At 34.9% G+C, this 21249-nt stretch overlaps 2 protein-coding genes across 3 annotated transcripts in view; one reads left to right on the forward strand and one right to left on the reverse strand.

Moving 5' to 3' along the window:
- The first annotated feature begins 1344 nt into the window (after positions 1-1344).
- On the forward strand, positions 1345-9037 carry LOC121410742 (guanosine-3',5'-bis(diphosphate) 3'-pyrophosphohydrolase MESH1-like). Of its 2 annotated transcripts, none has more exons than XM_041603016.1 (3): positions 1345-1820; positions 5156-5211; positions 5498-9037. In XM_041603016.1, the coding sequence occupies exons 1-3, from the start codon at positions 1715-1717 to the stop codon at positions 5903-5905; spliced, it is 570 nt and encodes a 189-aa protein (XP_041458950.1). In that variant the 5' UTR covers positions 1345-1714; the 3' UTR covers positions 5906-9037. The 2 variants fall into 2 exon arrangements, with proteins under 2 accessions (XP_041458950.1, XP_041458951.1); XM_041603017.1 differs by having other exon boundaries at positions 5528-9037.
- Positions 8225-21249, reverse strand: part of LOC121410741 (serine hydroxymethyltransferase, mitochondrial-like) — a 29749-nt gene continuing 16724 nt past the window's right edge. Inside the window, exons 5-12 of the mRNA XM_041603015.1 lie at positions 18557-18638; positions 17272-17394; positions 15886-16025; positions 14582-14747; positions 14137-14236; positions 13091-13246; positions 12042-12149; positions 8225-11642 (exon numbers count right to left, since the gene is read on the reverse strand). Of these exons, the coding sequence (XP_041458949.1) occupies positions 11521-11642; positions 12042-12149; positions 13091-13246; positions 14137-14236; positions 14582-14747; positions 15886-16025; positions 17272-17394; positions 18557-18638 (997 nt within the window). The 3' untranslated portion in view covers positions 8225-11520. The remainder of the gene's footprint in view (positions 11643-12041; positions 12150-13090; positions 13247-14136; positions 14237-14581; positions 14748-15885; positions 16026-17271; positions 17395-18556; positions 18639-21249) is intronic.

Consider the following 21249-nt stretch of genomic DNA (forward strand, 5'->3'; position numbering starts at 1 on the left):
AAGAAAAAGAAGGGAGAAGAGAGGAAGAAGATAAAAAAGAGAAGAAAGACAAGAGAATAAGATAAGGTCAGGGGAACTCCGGGAAAATAACAAAAATATGTAAAATTTTCGCTCCCGCTTCGCGCTGACATTGCCTGTTCGATGAGATACATATCTTATTTCAGTTCGGACATCGAGCTTTCATTATTTTGTTTTACAAATGATTTTTTTTCATAAGTGCTTTGTAAAATGTCCGTTTTATGGTGTGAATATCAACATTTCAGCTTTCGCTGTGCGTTTGCATTATGTAATTTGTCAAGTACTGTACATATTGTCTTTGTGTATTACATTTATAAAGTTTCAAAATATCCCTTCTGAGGTGTCTGATTGTGAAAAAGTAGGCATATGAGCTAGCGCTCTGCGCTAGCATTTTTGATTGGTAGGTCCAGTATAGAAAACGGTTCTGTACATTAATCAATCGGTTCCATTATAATGTAGAAATGATAAAGATACATCATTTAAAAACAGGATATTTAAGGAAGGGAAGAAGAATGAGAGAGCAAGTGAAAGATAAAACGAAAATAAAAATAAGAAAGAAGGAAAGGAAAGAATGAAAGAGTAAAGAGAAAGAGAAAAAATGGAAAAAGAAAAGAAGGAAAGAGTGAATGAATGAATGAAAGAAAGAAAGAAAGCAAGAAAAAAAGAAAGAAAAAAAGAAAGAAAGAAAAAGAAAGAAAGTAAGGGGGTCACAGGAAAAGAAGAAGAGAAAAAAAGAAAGAAAACAGAAGAGAAGAAAGAAAGAGGAAAAGAAAAAATCAAGAAGAATCAAAGGGAAAAAAGGAAAACGAAAAAGAAGAAAGAAAGGAAAAGAAAGAAAGAAAGGGCAATGTTTATTTTTATGTCACTTATTAGGCCCAATTACATGACGGGGGTGATCTTCTACATATTCATATTCTGTATACACGTTCCTCTCTGCATGGACCGTTATAGAAGATATTTCCAAGGAGATATCATCTAACTCCTTGATATTTCAAAGTATAAAACATATGTATAGCCATGGACCTATATACATGTAGCAAGCCCTGAATGTGAGAGAATGGCCCTTCCACAAGATAAGAAATGGTCATAACAGCTGGATCCTAATCCCTCTCTTGCCCCTACTTCCACAAATCTGCTGTCAATCATGGTATCTACTGGCAACGGAGGGTTTCAGCAAGCTCCGCCTCACATCCACGTTTCGTGGATGTGGCTCAAAGAAGTTGTAGACCCACTTCTGCAGCCTCAGTAGACCTAGTCTGCTATGCAGACTCGTTGAATCAGCTGAGGTACACACACTGCAGATGTGGGTCTACATTTGTAGACTAGGTGGTGGTGGTGAGGGTGGCGGTGGTCAGGCCACGGAAATGGAAGGATCATAGGGTGCGACGACACTGAGGTTTATACAATTACATTTTGATACCAGGGCCTGTTACCGATGTCACCATAGACATGATAGAAAGGTACGAATGGAACCACGCCCATTTCCCAGGATTGTACCACCAACATTCGTAAGCGCCCAGTAGTCGGGTACGGGGTCGGTCGGCCGTGCCGGTTGCAAGATAGCTCGGTCATTTCATGCTGGGTACCGGGCCGGCGCTGCGACATGCAGCGCATGGTCCACCTATAGCCTTAGCTCGCCCAATTTTTGAATACCCCGTGAGGCGTGACTGATGTCTCTGTCAAAATAATAACAATAATGGATATTGTAAAACTCGTAGACTGTGTTGACTTTTCAGCTAAGAAGCACCGAAATCAACGACGGAAAAATGCAGCAGAAACTCCATATATCAACCACCCCGTCGGTAAGAAATTGAAGACATTAAACTAAAAAAGGCAGCCCGTCCTGCCCTTCGATCCGCCTTGTTGTAGTTGTGCAGTGTGTAGATTACCCCACGTACTTGTACACTGCTACGTGTACCACGCTGCCTGTGGTGAATCTAGTACACGTACATGTAGGACTATGGTATGGTTTACCAATGTTGTACAGAGCACACACTTCTAAAAATCATTAAAATATCACTTTTGTGACCAAAATTACTAATTTTCATACAGTTGCAATTTATTTGACATTAGTAACTTGGGAATAATTTTTGTATTCACCAGAGCGCTCAAAAACTTGAATTTTGGGCATATTTTTGTGTACGCCCTCTATTGGTGGAAAGTAATATGGCAAGAAAATTGTCATTTTTTGATCTCTATTTTTAATTAAGAAAAAAATGATTTAAAGAATCAAATTGAAATAAGAGCCAAGTAGTATGAATAATAGGTGTAATGAAAACTGTCAGTGTAAAAAAATCAAGCATTTGCCCCAAAGAAAAAGAGAAAATAAGCCAAACATTGCCACCCTTATTTTGCCACACATGGAGATATAACTGAGAACAAGGTTATATTATAACCTTGTTCATTGAATGAGTGGATTACCCCATATACCATCCTGCCTGTGGGGAATCTACAGGTAGGACTATGGTATGCCAATGCTGTATAGAGCACACACTTTAAAAAATCATTAAAATATAATTTTTGTGGCCAAAATTATTAATTTCTATACAGTTGCAATTCGATTTTCATTAGTAACTTAAAATAATTTTTGTATTGACCTGGGGAGCGTTTCATCAACATTTTCATCCGACAAGTTGTCAGGTCTGACAACCTTCCTTGATTATGATTGGCTGAGAGGCACTGTTACCATAGTAACCCAGAGCTACCAAGTCTCACGCATTATGCGTGAGACTCGAGCATTATGGACTCTTGTTCATCCCTTCAAATCTCTGTCTCACGCAACTATCACAGCCTATCCCCATACACATTGTACACAATGTCTGTGATCTCACTCAGATTTACAGAAAATCTCATGCATAGCTGGTCTTTGAACTTGGCATCTCTGGTAACTGTCGGATGAAACAGTACTTGTCGGATAAAACGTCTGACAAGTCCTTTCATGAAACGCTCCCCAGAGCGCTCAAAAACTTGAATTTTGGGCATATTTTGTGTACGCCCTCTATTGGTGGAAAGTAATATGGCAGGAAATTGTCATTTTTCAAGCACTATTTTTAATAAAGAAAAAAATAATTTAAAAAATCAAATTTAGTTAAAGCTCTTATGGAAATCGACAGTGTAAAAATCAAGCATTTGTCCAAAAGAAAAAGAGAAAAATATGCCAAACATTGTCAACCTTATTTTGCCATGCACACATAGAGATGTAACTGAGAACAAGGTTATATCATAACCTTGTCCATTGAATGAGTGCCACATATCGAGATTTGCGTCGCACTGGCCTAAATACCGGTACCGTATAATTCACTCACATGTATTGTGAGGTTAGTATTAGTACTAATGGATATAATTATGTGTTTATACGCCAACTATACATCAGGAGCAAAATAGGGAGACTTGTTTCTCTAGTCTAAACGCATATAATTTCTAGTATGGGTCTATGTATGTGGGGGGGGGCACTCAGTATATAATGCATAGTGGGTATGTGCCGTGGAGGGGACCCCCATTTTTACACTCAAATTTCCGTTCCAAGGCATAACAAGAAATGCCACCATTTCTTGTATCGCCTGCGGCGCATACCTACTACTTTTTAGGTTGAGTGCCCCCCCGGATGTATGTGTATATATCATTATATGTTTATGTGTTATTATGTCCATGGAATAGAGTAGAGCTAGAGACTACATTTATTTGTAGGCCTATTCATAACTAGACAGGAATAACCGTCATTTCTGGGGATTTATTTAACAATTTCTGACATTTTACTATACCGCAATCCCCATTCATATGTATTGGTGAGTGGAGCCAACACAGCTCAGCGGAACATCCGAAATACAGAGACTGAAGCTTTTGGTCTAATTCATAACCTACTGAGACTTTGTGCGCATGTATGACTGTATATTTGTATAATTATATGTTATATAATATGTATACTGGGAGAAAATAAGGGTACTTATGTGTGTGTCCCCCCTCAATCTCTCCCCCTCCCACTCATTCTATGAACAAGGTTATGATATAACCTTGTTCTCAGTTACATCTCCATGTGTGGCAAAATAAGGGTGGCAATATTTGGCTTATTTTCTCTTTTTCTATGGGACAAATGCTTGATTTTCTTACACTGTCAGTTTTCATTACAGCTATTCATCATATAACTTGGCTCTTATGTAAATTTGATTCTTTATATTATTTTTTCATAATTGAAAATAGAGATTGAAAAATGAAAATTTTCTTGCCATATTACTTTCCACCAATAGAGGGCATACACAAAAATATGCCCAAAATTAAAGTTTTTGAGTGCTCTGCTGAATACAAAAATTATTCCCAAGTTCCTCATGAAACATAAATTGCAACTGTAAGGAAATTAGTAATTTTGGTGACAAAAGTGATATTTTGAATGATTTTTTAAAGTGTGTACTGTGTACAGCATTGGCATACCATAGTCGTACCTGTAGATTCCCCACAGGCAGGATGGTTGCAGTGAACCAGTGCTCCCTCCTTCATTACGAAATGCAATATACAAATTCCCCCCCCCCTTAGGTAAAATATATAAACCTGTAGTTTATATGCATTTTGTGCTGGCATGTGTGAGTGTACGTGTACATAATTATGTACGCCTTTATGTGCACATGCTTCACCACATGATTACAAAACAACCTCTGAATACTTTTCTTTATTCATACTAATCCTTTTCTCATATTTCCTAACTGTTTTTGTTTTTGTTTTTTTTACATGTAAGTTCACTATTCATAACTCTAGTCAGCTTCAAGGAATTTTAGGTTTCCATATCAGAAGACAGGTAATCTAAAATGTACCCCTTTTTCTCAGTTTTTAATTGTTCAGGCACCATGTGTCAAATATTCCAAAAATTCAGCATTTTGCAAAATTTTCATTAAATTTAATCTGAGAAATTGACAGTAATGCCGTCACTCTACGTATCACTTTAAAGGTTTTAATTTAAGTCATGAATATCAGATATTGGCAACAATGAATGATTGTTGCTCAGACTGGTCTGCACCTATATGCTAGTAGATACTAATATGCACAAACCCTTGTTAAAGGGAAGAATCATCTATTATTACTCCTTTATTTGGAGCACTATCCTGGGATCTGATTCATGGAATGCATTTTGCTATCTACTTTATTCCAGGTGTTGCTCGGATCCTAGCCAAGGAAGCAGGAGTTTCTGATCTAGCTACTCTTCAGGTAATTCAAACCTAACTGTAATAAGAATGGAGGTAGAGCCCAGCCCCCCCCCCCTTGAATTCTTGAAAGGATATTAATTGAAATTACTGCAAAATACTGATGATTTTACGTAAACAGTAGGATTCTGTAACCTTAGGCATAGTAGCAGGTGTGAATTTAGGGAACTTTGACAAAAGTGCACATCAATAACTGGACCTTTTGATTAGTATACATACTGAATTTGTGTAATTAATGCAAAAAAACCATGGTGTCGGGCCATACATTTCAAACCACCTTTGTGAATTAGACCACTGTGTTTGATCTTGTGTCATTGCAGGCTGCCATTCTCCACGACACTGTTGAAGACACTGATACGACTTTTGAAGAGATTGAAAAACAGTTTGGAAAGGAAGTACGAGACATCGTTGATGATGTCACCGATGACAAGTCCCTCCCAAAGATGGAACGAAAGCGGAGGCAGATAGAGCATGCCCCACACTGCTGCCCGAAGGCCAAGCTTGTGAAGCTGGCTGATAAACTGTATAACCTTAGGGACTTGGACCAGGAGATACCACAGGGCTGGACCAAGGAGCGGGCCCAGGAGTATTTCCAATGGGCATCACAGGTGGTCCAGGGTCTCAGGGGCACTAATAAAGAGATGGAAGCAAGCCTGGATGAACTTTTTGCAAAACATGGTGTTGTAGTTGAAACATAGACTGAGATACAGTTTCTCATATATTCTATTATGAAGATCAGCTGAAGAAGAAAGCACAGGGTTCCTTGTTCATCATTGAAATCATCATTTCCCTATTTCAGTCAGGGAATTCAATGAAAATGCCTGAAATCACAAAATGAAGTCAGGTGATTTTTTCTTGGCTTAAAAATCAAAGCACTCAGTCACCTAAATAAAGGATCTAAACTTTAAAAACATGATTGTGTACACTTAACAGCGCAAAGGGAACAGCCCTCCTTGCCTGCAGTTATGGAATTTTAAGAATTTATCAGTGAAAAATCAGGGAGTTTTGTTTTCTTAAAATGCTGGAACCCTGCATCAAAGACTTCTGCAAATCAATGGAGTGAAAAATACCTGTAGAATATCCCATTGTAATAATGGAACATGATTTGAGTCAGCAGCCTTTATTACCAATGTTGAAAAGCATATTCCTTAATGGGATGTATATGCAAGACAACTATACTTTTACATTGATATCATAGTTTTGTCCTATTTTGTTCAATATGCATTGCACGTGTCTTTCATTTTTGTCTCGCCCACCAGAGGTGAAGATGAGACTAATGTATCTGTCACACACATTACGAGAGAGTCAATAGGAGCCTAAGCTTTCGATCCTAGCAGAATGACACATATTACAACAATAAGTCACTTTTCAATTAAACTTGGATTGTAGATGTACTTAGGGGACCTGCATGTTATGATGCAGTTGGGGGTCACATGGTAAGGTCAAAGGTCATTTTGAGGTCAACATTAAAGTTTACGTGCAAGAGTCTCGTTTGACACATAACTCCGCAACCGTAAGTCACTTTTCACCCAACCTTGGGTTGTAGAGGTACTTACGAAATCTGCATTTTATGCTGCACTTGGAGGTCACATGGTAAGGTAGTTTTGAGGTTAAAGTTAAAGTTTACCTGCAAGACTCTCTATTGACAAATGTTATTCCATCCCAGTTATTTCACAATGAACTTTGATACAATTCTGTTGCATGCAGTTGCAAATGGCAATATTTCTGTACTGACCGCACAGAAACGTTGTTAGCGCTAACAGAGGCCCTGTCACAACCGGTAATGTGGCAGCGATGCCTAATGTTACAACAATGCACTACTTACACATAGAAATGAATGTTTTCAATTCACAATCCGAAAGATGTGACTGAGCTTACTGTTAGCGCTGTGTTAGCCTAATACCGTTTCTGTGAGTTCGGCACTGGTCATTTCCACAAGTGGGCGAGACACAACATTGCTTATATAATTCTATTTACCTTGTATTATATTGTTATATGTAATTTATTTTTTAAGACAATACCCAAATTAGAAATAAGATTCTATTCTTGTGACTCTCCAATCATTTGTTATCTTAGAAAATGTAGAAATGTAGAGAGATCCACTTTTTATTTGATATCCTTTACTTGGTGCCTAAGAAGTATTAAAAAGAAATAATTAACTTAACTCTTTCACCTTGCTTTGTGATAGAATCACATAAGAAAAGATATTTAAATCTTTTCCATTTACTAATTAATGAATTATCACTTTTAATACCTTTTATACTGGATTTTTTTTCATTGAACATTCAGCAGTCATTAAATTGTTTTCATTTTCCCACTGCATATTTATAAATGTGTTTATAAATATAAATGTATTTGTATTCCAGTCGTTATTATACAAGTTTATTTTCATTCATGTAATAAGGAAGTTGTAACCCCATGACATATGGAGGGTTTAAGAACATAGTAAATGTATTGAAAATGCTCTGTCAAATGTTATAGCACAGCTGGGAGGTCTTTGTAAAAAAATTGGTGAACCGGTACAGCAGTTTTGCCCTAAGTTTTAGAGTTGATGAAAAATTGCAAATGTGTTTGTCAAGAGTCCAGGATGAATCTGCCATTTTGATTCACAATAATTGACGAAGATTTATTGATTGGTCTTTTCATCATGAAGGACATATGGAGTCTTTTGACAATTCATTTTTTGTCGTTGCCGAACCTCCATACGTCATAGAGTGAAAACTCCCAAATGTGTTTGACTAGCGTACCAATAATATTCTTTATGATGGATATTAGATTTAAGCTCAGGGAAAGAAGATGAGGAAAGAGATGAGAGGAGAGAAATGGAGGGGGGCAACAAAGATCAGAGAAAGAAAAGCGAGAGAAGATAATGGAGAGGAATGAAAAGAGAGATGACAGAATTGATGAGAGTGAAAGATTCAGTGTGACAAGCATGATGGTGGAAGACCAAAGTAAACTTTCTCCAGTCACTTTGTACACAACTCCTCGGGTGAACAGACAATTATAAACAAACTAAATTTGTATTGTGTCATTTATTTGAAGTTCTTCTCTGTCGACTGTGGAACGCATAATTCAAAAACAAATATTATAAGGGGTTAACCAATGTTGGCATTACTATTACAATATATGCTATCCATGGAAAATGTACAGGGCCCCATTTCATGAAAAGTTAATAGTAACTCTTGCTGGAATGTCAACTACCATGACAACAGTGAAAAGTCTGTTTCCTGATTGGCTCCTTCAATGAAAGCTGACATTTCAGCAAGTTTCTATCATTGAAACTTTGTATGATATGGAACCCAAGGAGTGTCATTACACACACTACAGTAAAATATTTACAAATAATGCTACTTGGGATAACCTTCACCACAATACTCTTCAAGACATACAGTAGGGTTAAAATGATGCATTTTTTGATGCATTAGCTATTCTCAAATGATCAAACAATAACTTGCCCTCCACTTGACAATAAATACAAGTTATATTATCTATGGTACAATACAGATCTAAAATCCACCAATCATCTACAAAAATATCTTGTACATATAATCTGGAGAATAATTGATCAAGTACTGCCAGTTAAAGTATAAAAAAATGATTACTAATTTGATACTTAAATCATGCAAGAGCCAGTGATTTTAGTCACGCTTGACTGTCAGACCGGGTGTTTAAATCAATATACTTAAAGCTGAAAATGATGGAACTGGCAAGTGCAAAAGCTTTAATATGAGGACTAATTGATAAGACAGTGTAAAAATGTAACTTAATGTCCATACAGTCAAAAGTGAAAATACAAACAAAAACAAGTAACTGGTAATCACCCCCCACCCCAATAAAAATAATACATAAATAAAATAAAAGAGAAAAAGTAATTTCATTATAAAACTCAAGTCTATATAAGAATCCATGAACAATACTTCAAAGGCTGATCTAAAATAGTGTTTATCATGACATTGGAATGCAGAAATATATGCCATCCAACTTTGGTCAAAGCGTGTGATACAGTTGGGGTCAGTGAAAATATCTTTGATAAGCAATATATATCACATTTTGAGACCATAAGCTCTTAATACAGTTAAGTACAAATGGCATTTATGTACTTTTGTATAATTTTTTTCAACATTACTGAAATTAAGTGTTCAAAGAAGAGTGCAGAATATTCAGATTTTTTTTAAAGTAATATATAAACTATCCTTCATGTTTCAGAAACTATAGATGGCTAAAAAATTTGAAAATAATCAAGAAATGGGGAGAAAATGCTTAAAGACTTGCTTTTATCTCTTGAGGTCTTTTAAAAATCAAATTGATTGCACATGATAGGATCAAAATGGTTGGCAAAAACACTAAAAAGGATCATTTATAGTATATTAATACATGTATATAATTTAAATTCCTCTTCTTTGAATGGTGACTACAAAACCCAATAGGTAAAAACATATACTTTTACACTTAATATATCATCATTTACTTGAGTCATTACAATGGACCATTTTCTCTAATGTCTCACCTTCAGCCTCTAACATGGGCATTGTGTCTTGTGAAAACATATTCTCAAACAGCAATAAGTGTGCTTTATGAAGAATACAATATGAATTAATTTATCAATTACAATAAACTTTGATATCTATAGACCATTATATTCGAATTATAAAGAAGCTGCATAATCAGTTCTGAATGGAAACATACTTTTAAAGGGAAATAAATAAAACTTGGACCAGTAGCTGGTAAAAGTACAGCGAGAACCATGTCTTAAGCTTTAGCAATGCCAGAAATAACTAAAGGTAGGTCACAAAGAAGCATGAATACAATCTAAAAGGATAAATGTGGCTAGAAAAAGAAACATATGATACAGGAAAGCAGAAAATACTTGTAAATACAAAAAGCAAGTAATTATTTGGTTTAAATGGCTATCAAAATAAATTTTGGGGAAATTGAAAAATATATGTGTGTTTTGACACATTGATTTTGTATTTCTTTCTTTGAAAATAGCAATATATATTTCTACATCTGACATACTTCTCTACTGCTACAGATCTACCAGCTAATAAATAACATTTCATTCATAAGGCAAATGAAGTAGAAAGTAGACCTCAATACAATGGAACAATGACGCATGAATGGACACTTTAAAAAAATGAATTCAGTAAACATGATTGAAATATACAATATGATGACTATACTATCGAAGTAACAACAGCTAATGGGCTTGTTCAATATGGAGTTTTTAAAAGGTAAAAATTATGAATTGGGTAATAAAAACTCTAAAATGTTGAAGTTTCACATGGATAAATTTGATAAAAAGTATAAATTACCAAAGGATAATATAAGGTACCTTTTTATGAATTAACTGTGTAATTAAAATTTTAAACTGATGGGGACGGGGGAGAATTTCAATTTTTGTTTGTTAATAACCACTGAAAATTATGGGAAATACTTAACTATGACTTACCTCATTAATTTAAATAAAAAATCCCAATGAGAGATTGCTTTTGGAGGAAACAACACCATGGACTTGAGACTCTTTACACTTCATTTATACGACTGGCACATATGTTGGTGTTGAATAGCTAAATACATACCAATCCTCATGGATGAAAATGTGTTTAAGGGCTATCCCTATTTACATAACACAAATTAATGCTGAATTTCTGTACAAACACACACACAATGTAATGGTTCACCCATCATTATACCTGCTCGTAAAGATACATAATGAATTAGATTTCTGCTAGTGACCCTTGTACTTTGCACCGAAAAGGCCACATAGTTCTATGTCGGTTATGATACCAGTCTATGGAATACTGTACGATCTAGATTTGATGTTGATTATTGCAAGATCAATCTCCATATCACATAAAACCTCCCTAGAGTAGAATATCAAGGAGTGATTCTCTTTTACTCATAGAGTGCTTAGTATGGAAATGAGATTAAGATATGTTTTCATTACATATCTGACTATTGCAAACCCAAGTCCAATAGATTCATATTCTCTCTCTCCAAAAATAAAAGAACACAAATCTTACTATCCTTACCACATTATGTGATAAGGATATCATCAGGGAGTTATCTTTACAAACTGATATCTTCATAGATTTCATATGAAATCTCACTTCCACATAATTTGGAATATTTTAAATGCATAATGTAGTGAATGATAATGAGTAATGACAATATTTCAATGTCGTTTCTAGAAGTTTTGATATGTAATGTGTTTATAGAAATGAAACTTAAAACATGAAGTAGGTATTGCAATCTTTTTTTTAAAAATCCAAGGCAATTCGATCATCCAGAAGTGGTCTTGCTTCAAGTGTGTTTAATAACCTGGCATGGGGAACTGACGGGCGTAGCTTTCTACCCTATTCCTCAGGTCCTTGATTTTGCCTACAATTTCTGGGTCATTGGCGAGACATTCCTTGAAGTCTTTCAGCTTCTTGCCTAAAATAAAGAAAACAGAGACATGATCAACTTGATAACTTGCAAACTGAATTTAATTTGAACAGTTTATCTATGGGATGTATTGGATCATCAGGGCTCACAACTATAAGAAAATGTAAGGGATCATCTCACTCATAAACTTAGAAAGGTACCATAATTAACATGTATGTTTATCAAAGAGTGCCCGAAACTAGTTGGATATACAAAAATGGTATGGACAGATAGCCTATAAACATAATGCCTCCGGCTCCCATCTAAGTTAGAAGGAGACATTAAAATATCATATCTGTTCTCATAATGTTTAGTTCCTTAGTTAATATATTCTAAAATCGTGGTTTCAAAGCCAACAACTCACAACTGGAGTGGTTCGCTTGCTCTTATCATACAGAGTATTCTTACCAACTTTCCCTGAAATTTCAAGAGAGAGTTGCACGCCTTCATCGACTAGGTCTGCACACTTAACAAAGTCAGCTTCATCGAATCCCCTAGACGTCATAGCTGGGGCTCCTTTACAAGAGATGACAACATTAAACATGTTAATTTTGAACAACATAAAAAACAATTATCGAATACTTCTCACATACTAATTCCAGGTATACCTGGTAGAGTGATTTATCTCTTCCATATAAAGAAATGGAAGTGTTGCTAACCTATTCAAAGACCAACAATATTAGTATTTAAAAAGGTGATGAGTAGAAATGGCAAAGCTGTAAATAATTTTGTAGCATTCCTAACATTGTATTTAAAACAAAACAAAAATTGTTTTTAAATCAACTTCTTACATATTTGTTTTATTCATTTTTTATCTTGTGTTTATCAAATTTATTGTTGAACTTTGATTATTATCATTCTACAAAAGAAATCATCTTTCTAAAGAAGGGGGAAAAACTTAATTTGCATAGCCTTTGAAAATAAAATCACAAATTAAAGCTGTTTTTGGTCTGAAAGGCATGTACACAAGGTCATGCAGCAGAATAACAGTATGCCCAATTTTCCTGAAAAAAATGTTTTAAAAGATTATGAAACCCAGGAATTTAAAAGTCAGCAAGCGGCATCATGTACATGTAAATATCACCTGGCACTGGTATACATGTACATTGATTGAACTAAAAACTTTGAGCTGCAAGGACCGTTTGTTACCTGTGTCAGTGATATGTTGTGAAATACAAATATGTACCTAAAAATCATCTTTAGTGCTTGAGAATTGAAAATAAACAAGGGACCAGAAACAGCATCCCAATTTTATTCTACATGCTACATGTGCTACATCCACCGCAGAGAAATAAAAAATGTTTCACTCAAAACTATTCTTGAGGTGAGTGCAGAAATTTTATTTATTCTTCTTACTGGATTTATATCTCTTTGGATGATACACATTCATGTACACACAACTTCACATTTGTTTCTAAACAAGACCTCTCTTTAAACTTTCTCAAAGAACAACATACCTATCCTAACACCACCAGGGTTGAAGGCATTGGTGTCTCCTGGACAGGTGTTCTTGTTGAGGGTAATGGAAACCTCATCTAAAACCAGAGTGGTTCTTGTGCCATCACCACCCATTGGTCGAAGGTCAACCAATACCAAGTGATTTTCAGTGCCACCTGAAAATACACGTAAGATGGAGGAGAAAATCATCATCACATTATGTAATGGCTGTTCATTCTTTAACAGTCGCGTAGCTCATTCTACCCTTAATATATGTCTTAATGAATTCTGGTAATTATAAATACCTTACAGATCTAATTCTTATTAAGAATTTAATCTGAATTTTATCTCAACCACCCAAAGATTAACAAAACCCATGTGCATTCAGCTTCACCTGAAAAAGGAATCAACACATCTTTTAATTCTTACTCAGTTTATTTCAATACTATACTAATTTCACTGCATCAAATCTAATTGAATTCCTGAAAATTCTAGCAGATGACATTTTATTGAAATCCTTGTTTTTGTTTGGCTAAAAATCTTCTGGTTTCTAGTAAATATAGTAATTATCAGAGAATGATTACTTGTCAAAGTGGGCAAAATTGTTGAAATAATGCCCATATCATCATCTATATCTTCAGATGACCAAGTATATATTTTTGGAAGAAAGGTCAATTTGATCAGAAAAAGGTTCATTGCAGTTCATTAGCTTAAAATGGTCTTCTTGGAAAGGGATAGAACCTTGTAGGACAAGATTAAATGTTTCCCCACATGCCAAATTCTAGACAGATTATCAAAGAGACCCACTTATTTAACCTTTCCTTATCAAAGATTTTCCTTCACAAAAGATAACAAGAACAAATTCAACAACATCATAAGATAGGAAAAGTACATAACCCCCACATGTTTACTGAAGTCTAATCACTATTATGATGATACATGTATCATGTAGAAAATAACTTTGCTTTGGCCTTTGTCACACTTTGATAGTTGTTTAACCATTCATTGTCCTGTTAATGATATAAATAAAGGAATAGTGAAAAGAAATCTGTCCTGCATTTTTTACCTGTAATAAGAGTATATCCTTTGTCCATGAGCCTATTTGCAAGGGCATTGCAGTTCTTCAGGACTTGCTCTTGATACTCTCTAAACATGGGACTATTTGCCTGACAAAAGGAAAAGAAAATCACTGAGGTCCACCACATTCACAACAGAACAATGAATACAAAATATATTCTGGTTAAGAAATTCTGAATATTTCTTTTCTGAAAATTCTTAATATTACAAAAACAGATAAATATTCAGAGCATTTTTTTTTAAAGTTAAACACAGAGGTGCCAACTGAGTTTTAATGGCTTCAAAGGATTCTTGTCAATAGATATGAACCATAATATCAAGCTAAGCCGCAGTGAAGCATTAGATCTTGCCCAATGCTCCAAGATCTGAATGATCACTCCTTTCATGCAACTAGAATGGATAAGAATAGTACAAATCTGGTTCATACTGCCTACCTGTTTCAAGGCAGTGGCTACTCCTGCAATCTGGGGGTTGTGAGGACCACCCTGTAATCCGGGAAACAGGGCTTCATCAATCCTGGATTTGAAGTCATACATGATGTCTTTACCAGTCTTTGGATGAACACCCTTCTTACCGACACGGTAGAAGATTATTCCAGACCTTGAGAGAAAGTCAGAGGGATAAAATAACTTAATGATGCAGAAAATGGTAATAATTTAACAGAGACTGAATGATAATGCAGAACTACCTTAGATATTTGACTGAACTAATTGAAAGAAAAAGGCTGGATGATCATGACAAATTCAGGGCTTCACTGATTCAGGTTCAAACTGTGATTTAACAAAGATTATAGAGATTACAAAAAAGTTCAAATGGTAAAGGGGTCTTAAACTCATTGTGCTCTTCTGTGTAATAATCGTTTGAGACAGACAGGGACTGGTGCACTCTTCTACAAATCAAATTCTGGCACATAAAATTAGAATGATGCAATTTAAAAAAGGGATTTCATTAAAAGAAATTTGGCAAATTGGAAAGGAAAATTGTTCCTTACAAAAGAATTGTACAACTTTTTTTGACAATATTATTGATCAAAACACATTGCCTTAAAGGTAAATGCCAGTTGTGGTAACGATCTCAAAATGACTTTTTACAGAATCCAATATAATGACCACCCAAGTGTCTGTTTATATGAATAAAAAATGTGTGCCGAAGGATTCTGGAAGAAATTGTGCAATTGCTGAGAAATAAGCAACATAAGCACGGATTCTGGCACTTCCGTCGGGTCTTTATTCCAGCAATATAATATACACTGTCCCACGTGTCCCTATCTGTGTTGGCGATCTTCAGTGCAATTGTTTTCAGCTTAGATTTTATGATTTACAAAGTTCACTTCATGTATCTGTATTAGATCTAGATCGACGATGATATAGTAATACTTAACCTTGGTTTTAGTGATTTTCTCACGAAATCAGTCTTTTACTGCAACTACTGTAATTTAGCTTTAAAATTTTCATATATATGTTCTTTCTTTAGGAATACCATATGACACTGGTTCATTTGCACAAACAGACAGACCTATCAATTCATGGAAATATGAATTCTCTTTATGATTGTGATTTGGGGATTTTTTTTAAGGATTTCATGCAAAATATCATGATTCTAGAAATTGGATTGCAATCAGTGCATAAACTACTTCTAATTCAGAGAATGTAGTTTTAATGTACGCACTTTCGTTTTTCAATATTCGCCCTAAGGTTCTTATTCTTATCACAGAGAAATATTACTTATGCATATATACCTTGGTCCTCGTAGGGTCTTGTGAGTAGTGGTGGTTACAACATCTGAATGTTCAAATGGTGAGGGGAACTTCTTAGCTGCAACCAGACCAGCAATATGGGCCATGTCAGACAGCAAGTATGAATTGACCTCATCACAGATCTATACAAACAAGGGAAATGTAATATACATGATAATCAAGAATTTTCAGGGTCTGCTGTCTGATAAACAAAGAGCAAGGTGAACACAGACTAAAGTGCAGGCCATATTAACTAGCAGATAAAGTGCAAATTACTGATCAAACTTCAATAAAATCACAAAATTTCATAATATGAAAACAACAATTTCTAAAACTTTCAAAATTTTGTTACAAAATTCATTACCTTATATTAAGAGGAAAGGGTAGAGTACAGGCAAAAAGTTTGGGGCTACCCTCAGATTCAAAAGAAAATCATAGAAAACACTGCATTCTGCATTCATTCAAACATATTGATACTTAATGGGCTATGGCAGTTCCATCACACAAGCATGTTTCCAACTGGTTTTGATTTCACCTCTGTCAAACCCCAGATGCTTTTCATAACATATTGAAAGTTTATGCATACTCTTTAAACTTTAAAGATATGCATAAAATTTGATGGAGCAAAAGTTGTTTTAGACAACATTTGAATATATTATGAAATCCAACTGGGATTCACAGGACTGCAGTCAAAACAAGTTAGAGAAATGCTTGTGTGATGTAATGGATCTGTCATAGCCCAATCAGGATCCACACATTTGCTTTAAAGGTAAATGCTAGTTTTGGTAACGATATCAAAATGAGTTCGTACAGAATTCAATGAAATGACCACCAAAGTGTCTGTTTGTATCAATAAAACGTATGTGCCAAAGGATTCTGGAAGAAATCGTGTAATTGCTGAGAAATCAGGAAAAAAGCACAGGATTGGGGTAGAGCGTCGGGCACGGCATTCATGGCAATAATTATACACTGTCCCACGTGCGCTTATCTGTGTTAATGATCTTCAGTGTGAAAATTTTTCTGCATAGATTTCAAGATTTCACAAAGTTCAGTTTATGTAACTGAACCAGATCTAGATCCTCGATGATAATGACAATTAAGCCTTGTTTTACAGACTTTCTCATGAAATCAGTATTTACTGCAATTACTGGGATTTCTCTTTAATGCAGAATCTGGCTTGTACTGTAAATATAAAATGTAAGATAAGAAAGCCAATGCATCTTGGTTACCTGTGGCAGTAGACATTACAAAACATCAAGCATGAATCTATAGAATTGTTCTGCAGGAAATAATTGTGATTAGTCTACTTACAAAAATAGAAAATGATAGTAGGATGGACTTGCCATCTAAATGACATCTACATGCACATTGTCTGGTATATGTACTCACATTTCTAAAACGAGCATAGTCCAGCTTCCTTGGGTAAGCTGAGTAGCCAGCAATTATGAGCTTTGGTCTGAACATCCTTGCTGACTCACCAAGCTTTTCATAGTCAATCAGACCAGTCTCCTCCTGCAGGTAGCATATCATTTAACATATAATTCATCATAAAATATACATACTGAATGTAACTACATTGGAAAATGTGTTTTGCATCCTTGCAGTCATTAGCTTGGTTCACACAACAGTCCGTACTCTTTTAAAGAGTGTTCAGTGGTGGGACAGTTGGCGCTTTGGATATTGAACTAATGAAAATTGCGACTTGGTGTCAGATCCTCAATTTCAATCACAGGTGGCATTTGTTTCAGATATAGCTGAAATATTTCATGTAACATGTGAAAATTAATTGAGTCTTGTGCATGGGTACTGTAAAATTAGCCACTATTGCATAGAACAAGTTGGATATCCATTTGTGAATAGGTGTGGGATACCTGTGCATATTCTAAACAGGAGCTGCCTATATAAAACAATGGAAAGAGCATTACATAAACTGTGATGGTTGATATGTGTTCATTGAATTAATCAATGAAAATCATGAGTTGAATAAAATGATATTTAGAATAGATATTTTCATAGAAGAAAATATGGGACCAATTTTACTTAGCTTTATACCAATAATTTTTTACTAAAACTTCTTGTCAATTTGTCACAACCTGGAAAACAAAAACTCATAGCTTAAATTGTGTAATGTGCTGGAACACATGCTTTTTGATAAACACTTATGTTGATATCTGAAAAATGAAAAATGTCATAAGGTTTACTGCACACGTTATGAACAGTACAGGGAGAGAGGGGCAGTGGAAGGGGAGGTGTCTTCATATGGTGACAGGTTCAGTATAGATCAAATAAAATCTTGAGGTTTTGCCAGCATAAAGATTCTTCAAATGCTTGCCCAGATTGATATCAACAGTAATACCTCAAGCCTTAACTAAGATGCTGTATGAATAGCCTTAAATATTGATGCTGTATGAATAGTGAAAATACACCTTATTTTTATTTTCTTGTTTTTCTACTTCATCCTGATTGCAACAGTAGTAGTTCATAACAAATTTAGGTAAAAGGGGAATAGGAAACTTAACTGTCAATAGGGAGGCATTATACCAAGAGACTTATTTATGGTCTTGTACTGATAAATTTGATCTCATTCAATCTCAAGCAAGGATTTCAGCAATAGTTGTTGAAAAAGCTACTCAAAGACAATCAGTGAAAAGTTCTCCAGGTTAGAAACACTTACATTGAGCCTGTATGGCATTGACTCAAAGTAGATGGAAGTTGCAGACACACGCTTGTTGGGAGTCATGAATCCATGGGTTAAACTGCAAAGAAACAAATGCAAAACATTATAAATGAGATAGATGAAGCATGTACAACAGAGGAACGTTTGACAATAGACTCATCTTATCCAAAGAAGACCAATGATCCGTGAATTCCCTACTGTAGCTGAACTTCTATTAGTTAAAGTGATCATTTCACTTTGTTCTGATTTAAAAAATTCTCATTTTGGTTCTTGAAAATGGGCTGAACATCAGGCTTACATGTATATTGTGAAAATACCATCCCAAAAGTTTCAAAGTATTATATCTACAGGATCAATTTTAAAATCTTGGAGATGTAAACCAAAGTTTTAAAATAATTGGGAGTTGGTTTCAATGACTATGTGTATAGAGCGAATCTGTGCAACACAACACAGCACAAACTCTAGATGAACACAGCATGACCTACATACACTGTGTACAAGGTATAAACGGAATGTACAGTGCAGCTAATAGCATGTGTATAGGAGATACACACAGCAGAAGGCAGTCAACATAGCCAACAGACTTTTTGAATTGGAGAAAACTGGTCATAAGCTGAACCCGTCTACTAGACAGTTCTCAAAATCAAGCTAATAAATTGCTTGTATCTAAATTAGAGTTTTTCATCCTCTATTGTGGTCTGTTTCAGGGTTTTTGAGGACAAATACAGGCACTCATACACATGTTTCATCTCAGTTTGAGAATTTTTTAAATCAGCTGCTCACAAAGTTAAACGATCCCTTTACATGTAAGTGTCAATAAAGATTAATTCCCCTCTATGTGTACTACTTTTTATTCCAATAAATAGCCAACGCGCAACACAGGCACTGGTCTGACAGTCCCAGACCAGTAAAAAATATACATGTATCTAACAGATATTATTTTCTACTACTTTGTGAATTATGAAAATGGCTCTGGCATCTTAAAAATGGCTATCCAAAATTGAGAAATGGCTCTCATAAATTATGTTGTGTGTTCTGTTTTTTGTGGGGGTGCAATATAAGCAATAAAAGACAGCAAAATAAAATAAAGACTTTTTTATGTTTTTTTTTGGGGGGGCCAGTAAATTTTAGGTTCAGACCAACAAAAAAAATGGAAAAACTGGTCCGACATAAACAGGTTGGACCAGTAGAAAAAAATGGGTTAGTGTGGAGCCCTGACATAGCTAATCTCTCTCCTGGAGGATGTTTCATAAAGCTAGTAAGTTACAAATGACTAAACTTGGTGATCCTTTTTATGATACATAAGCCGTATGTAGCTGACCTGGCACCTTATAACATGTTCCAGTTGTTTGTAAAGACATGCATTACTCAATGAAAAGCTTTACATGTAAAAAAAAAAACACCAACCAGGGACCCAGAACACAAAGCTTAGCAATGATCATAGAACATTTTTTTTACAAATGATTCCATCGACTACAATGTACAATCAATTGTAAAATTTGAGTGCATGAATAATCACTAACCTTTGTGTTACTGGACCCAAGGCCCCGTCTTACTTAAGAGTTACGATTAATCCAATCTCTATGGAAATTCATCAGTGACATAATTTTTATACAGGAAATTTGTAAAATGTCCCTTGTATACAAAGGAGAACACACCAAATTGTCAAGAAATTAATGAATTTATGGATGAACATTCATATCTAGAATTTTATTTGAACAAACATGCATTTTATGTGTTGACTTTGCTGGCTTTCCATAGTTGCATTTGATCAAATCAATTGAAAATCTTTGTAAGATTAAAAAAGTACATGTAAAGCTCAACCAAAAGGTGAGCAGGAAGAAAAAAAAAGAATATTTGTAAATCCTTGTAAGAGTAAGAAAATGGACAATTTAGTTCCTACAGTTCATGTAAACTGCTATATGTACGTACAGCAAGTCTACATCTGACAATGGGGTATAGACTGTCAGTTTACTGAAATCTATTGGGTATCGACTCTGTGGTTAGGGTTACCATCTAAAATAAATGACCATAATATTACAGTCCATACGGGTAATCCAGCCTGAACTTAATGTACACGTATAGGTATATTGAATGAAGGATTAAAAGTTAAACTATGCACTGAAATTTTCATAGACTACATGTACATTTCATGAAAATACAAAAAGTTATGAAATCTATTAAGTTTTGCATTATCTCCAAAAAGTTGAAAACAATAGAATGGATATCATAAATGTAAAAAGCATTACATGCATGATGGTGCAAAACACAACCTTCGCTTTTTTATCTGCAAGTTACATAAATACTTCATACTCTAAACTGCAAACTATCTAATATTTCGACATTCTAGGTAGATCTAAAAAAAAAATAATGCACTCAAAAAATCAATCAGGCAACCAACATAATGGACATGGACATGTAGTTTATTTATTTTAGAATAATTATCTCACAACTTTGGAAATTTTAATGTTCCATTTTTATTATCTCATAGTTTTGAAGAACAAGGATTTTCTTCAGTATTTTATCTCAATAATCAATGCACTTTATCTGATTTATCTGCTCTTAGGCAAGTTGAGAAGAGATGAATGGATGAATTCAACAAGTGCATCAAGGGCTGGAAACTGAAGCAACTGAAGCTAAAAATCAGGAGTAATATGCATTATAAAACCTCTGAATAGGCAACTAGATAA

This window comes from Lytechinus variegatus, chromosome 3 (genome assembly GCF_018143015.1).
Source record: "Lytechinus variegatus isolate NC3 chromosome 3, Lvar_3.0, whole genome shotgun sequence".
Lineage (NCBI taxonomy): Eukaryota > Metazoa > Echinodermata > Echinoidea > Temnopleuroida > Toxopneustidae > Lytechinus > Lytechinus variegatus.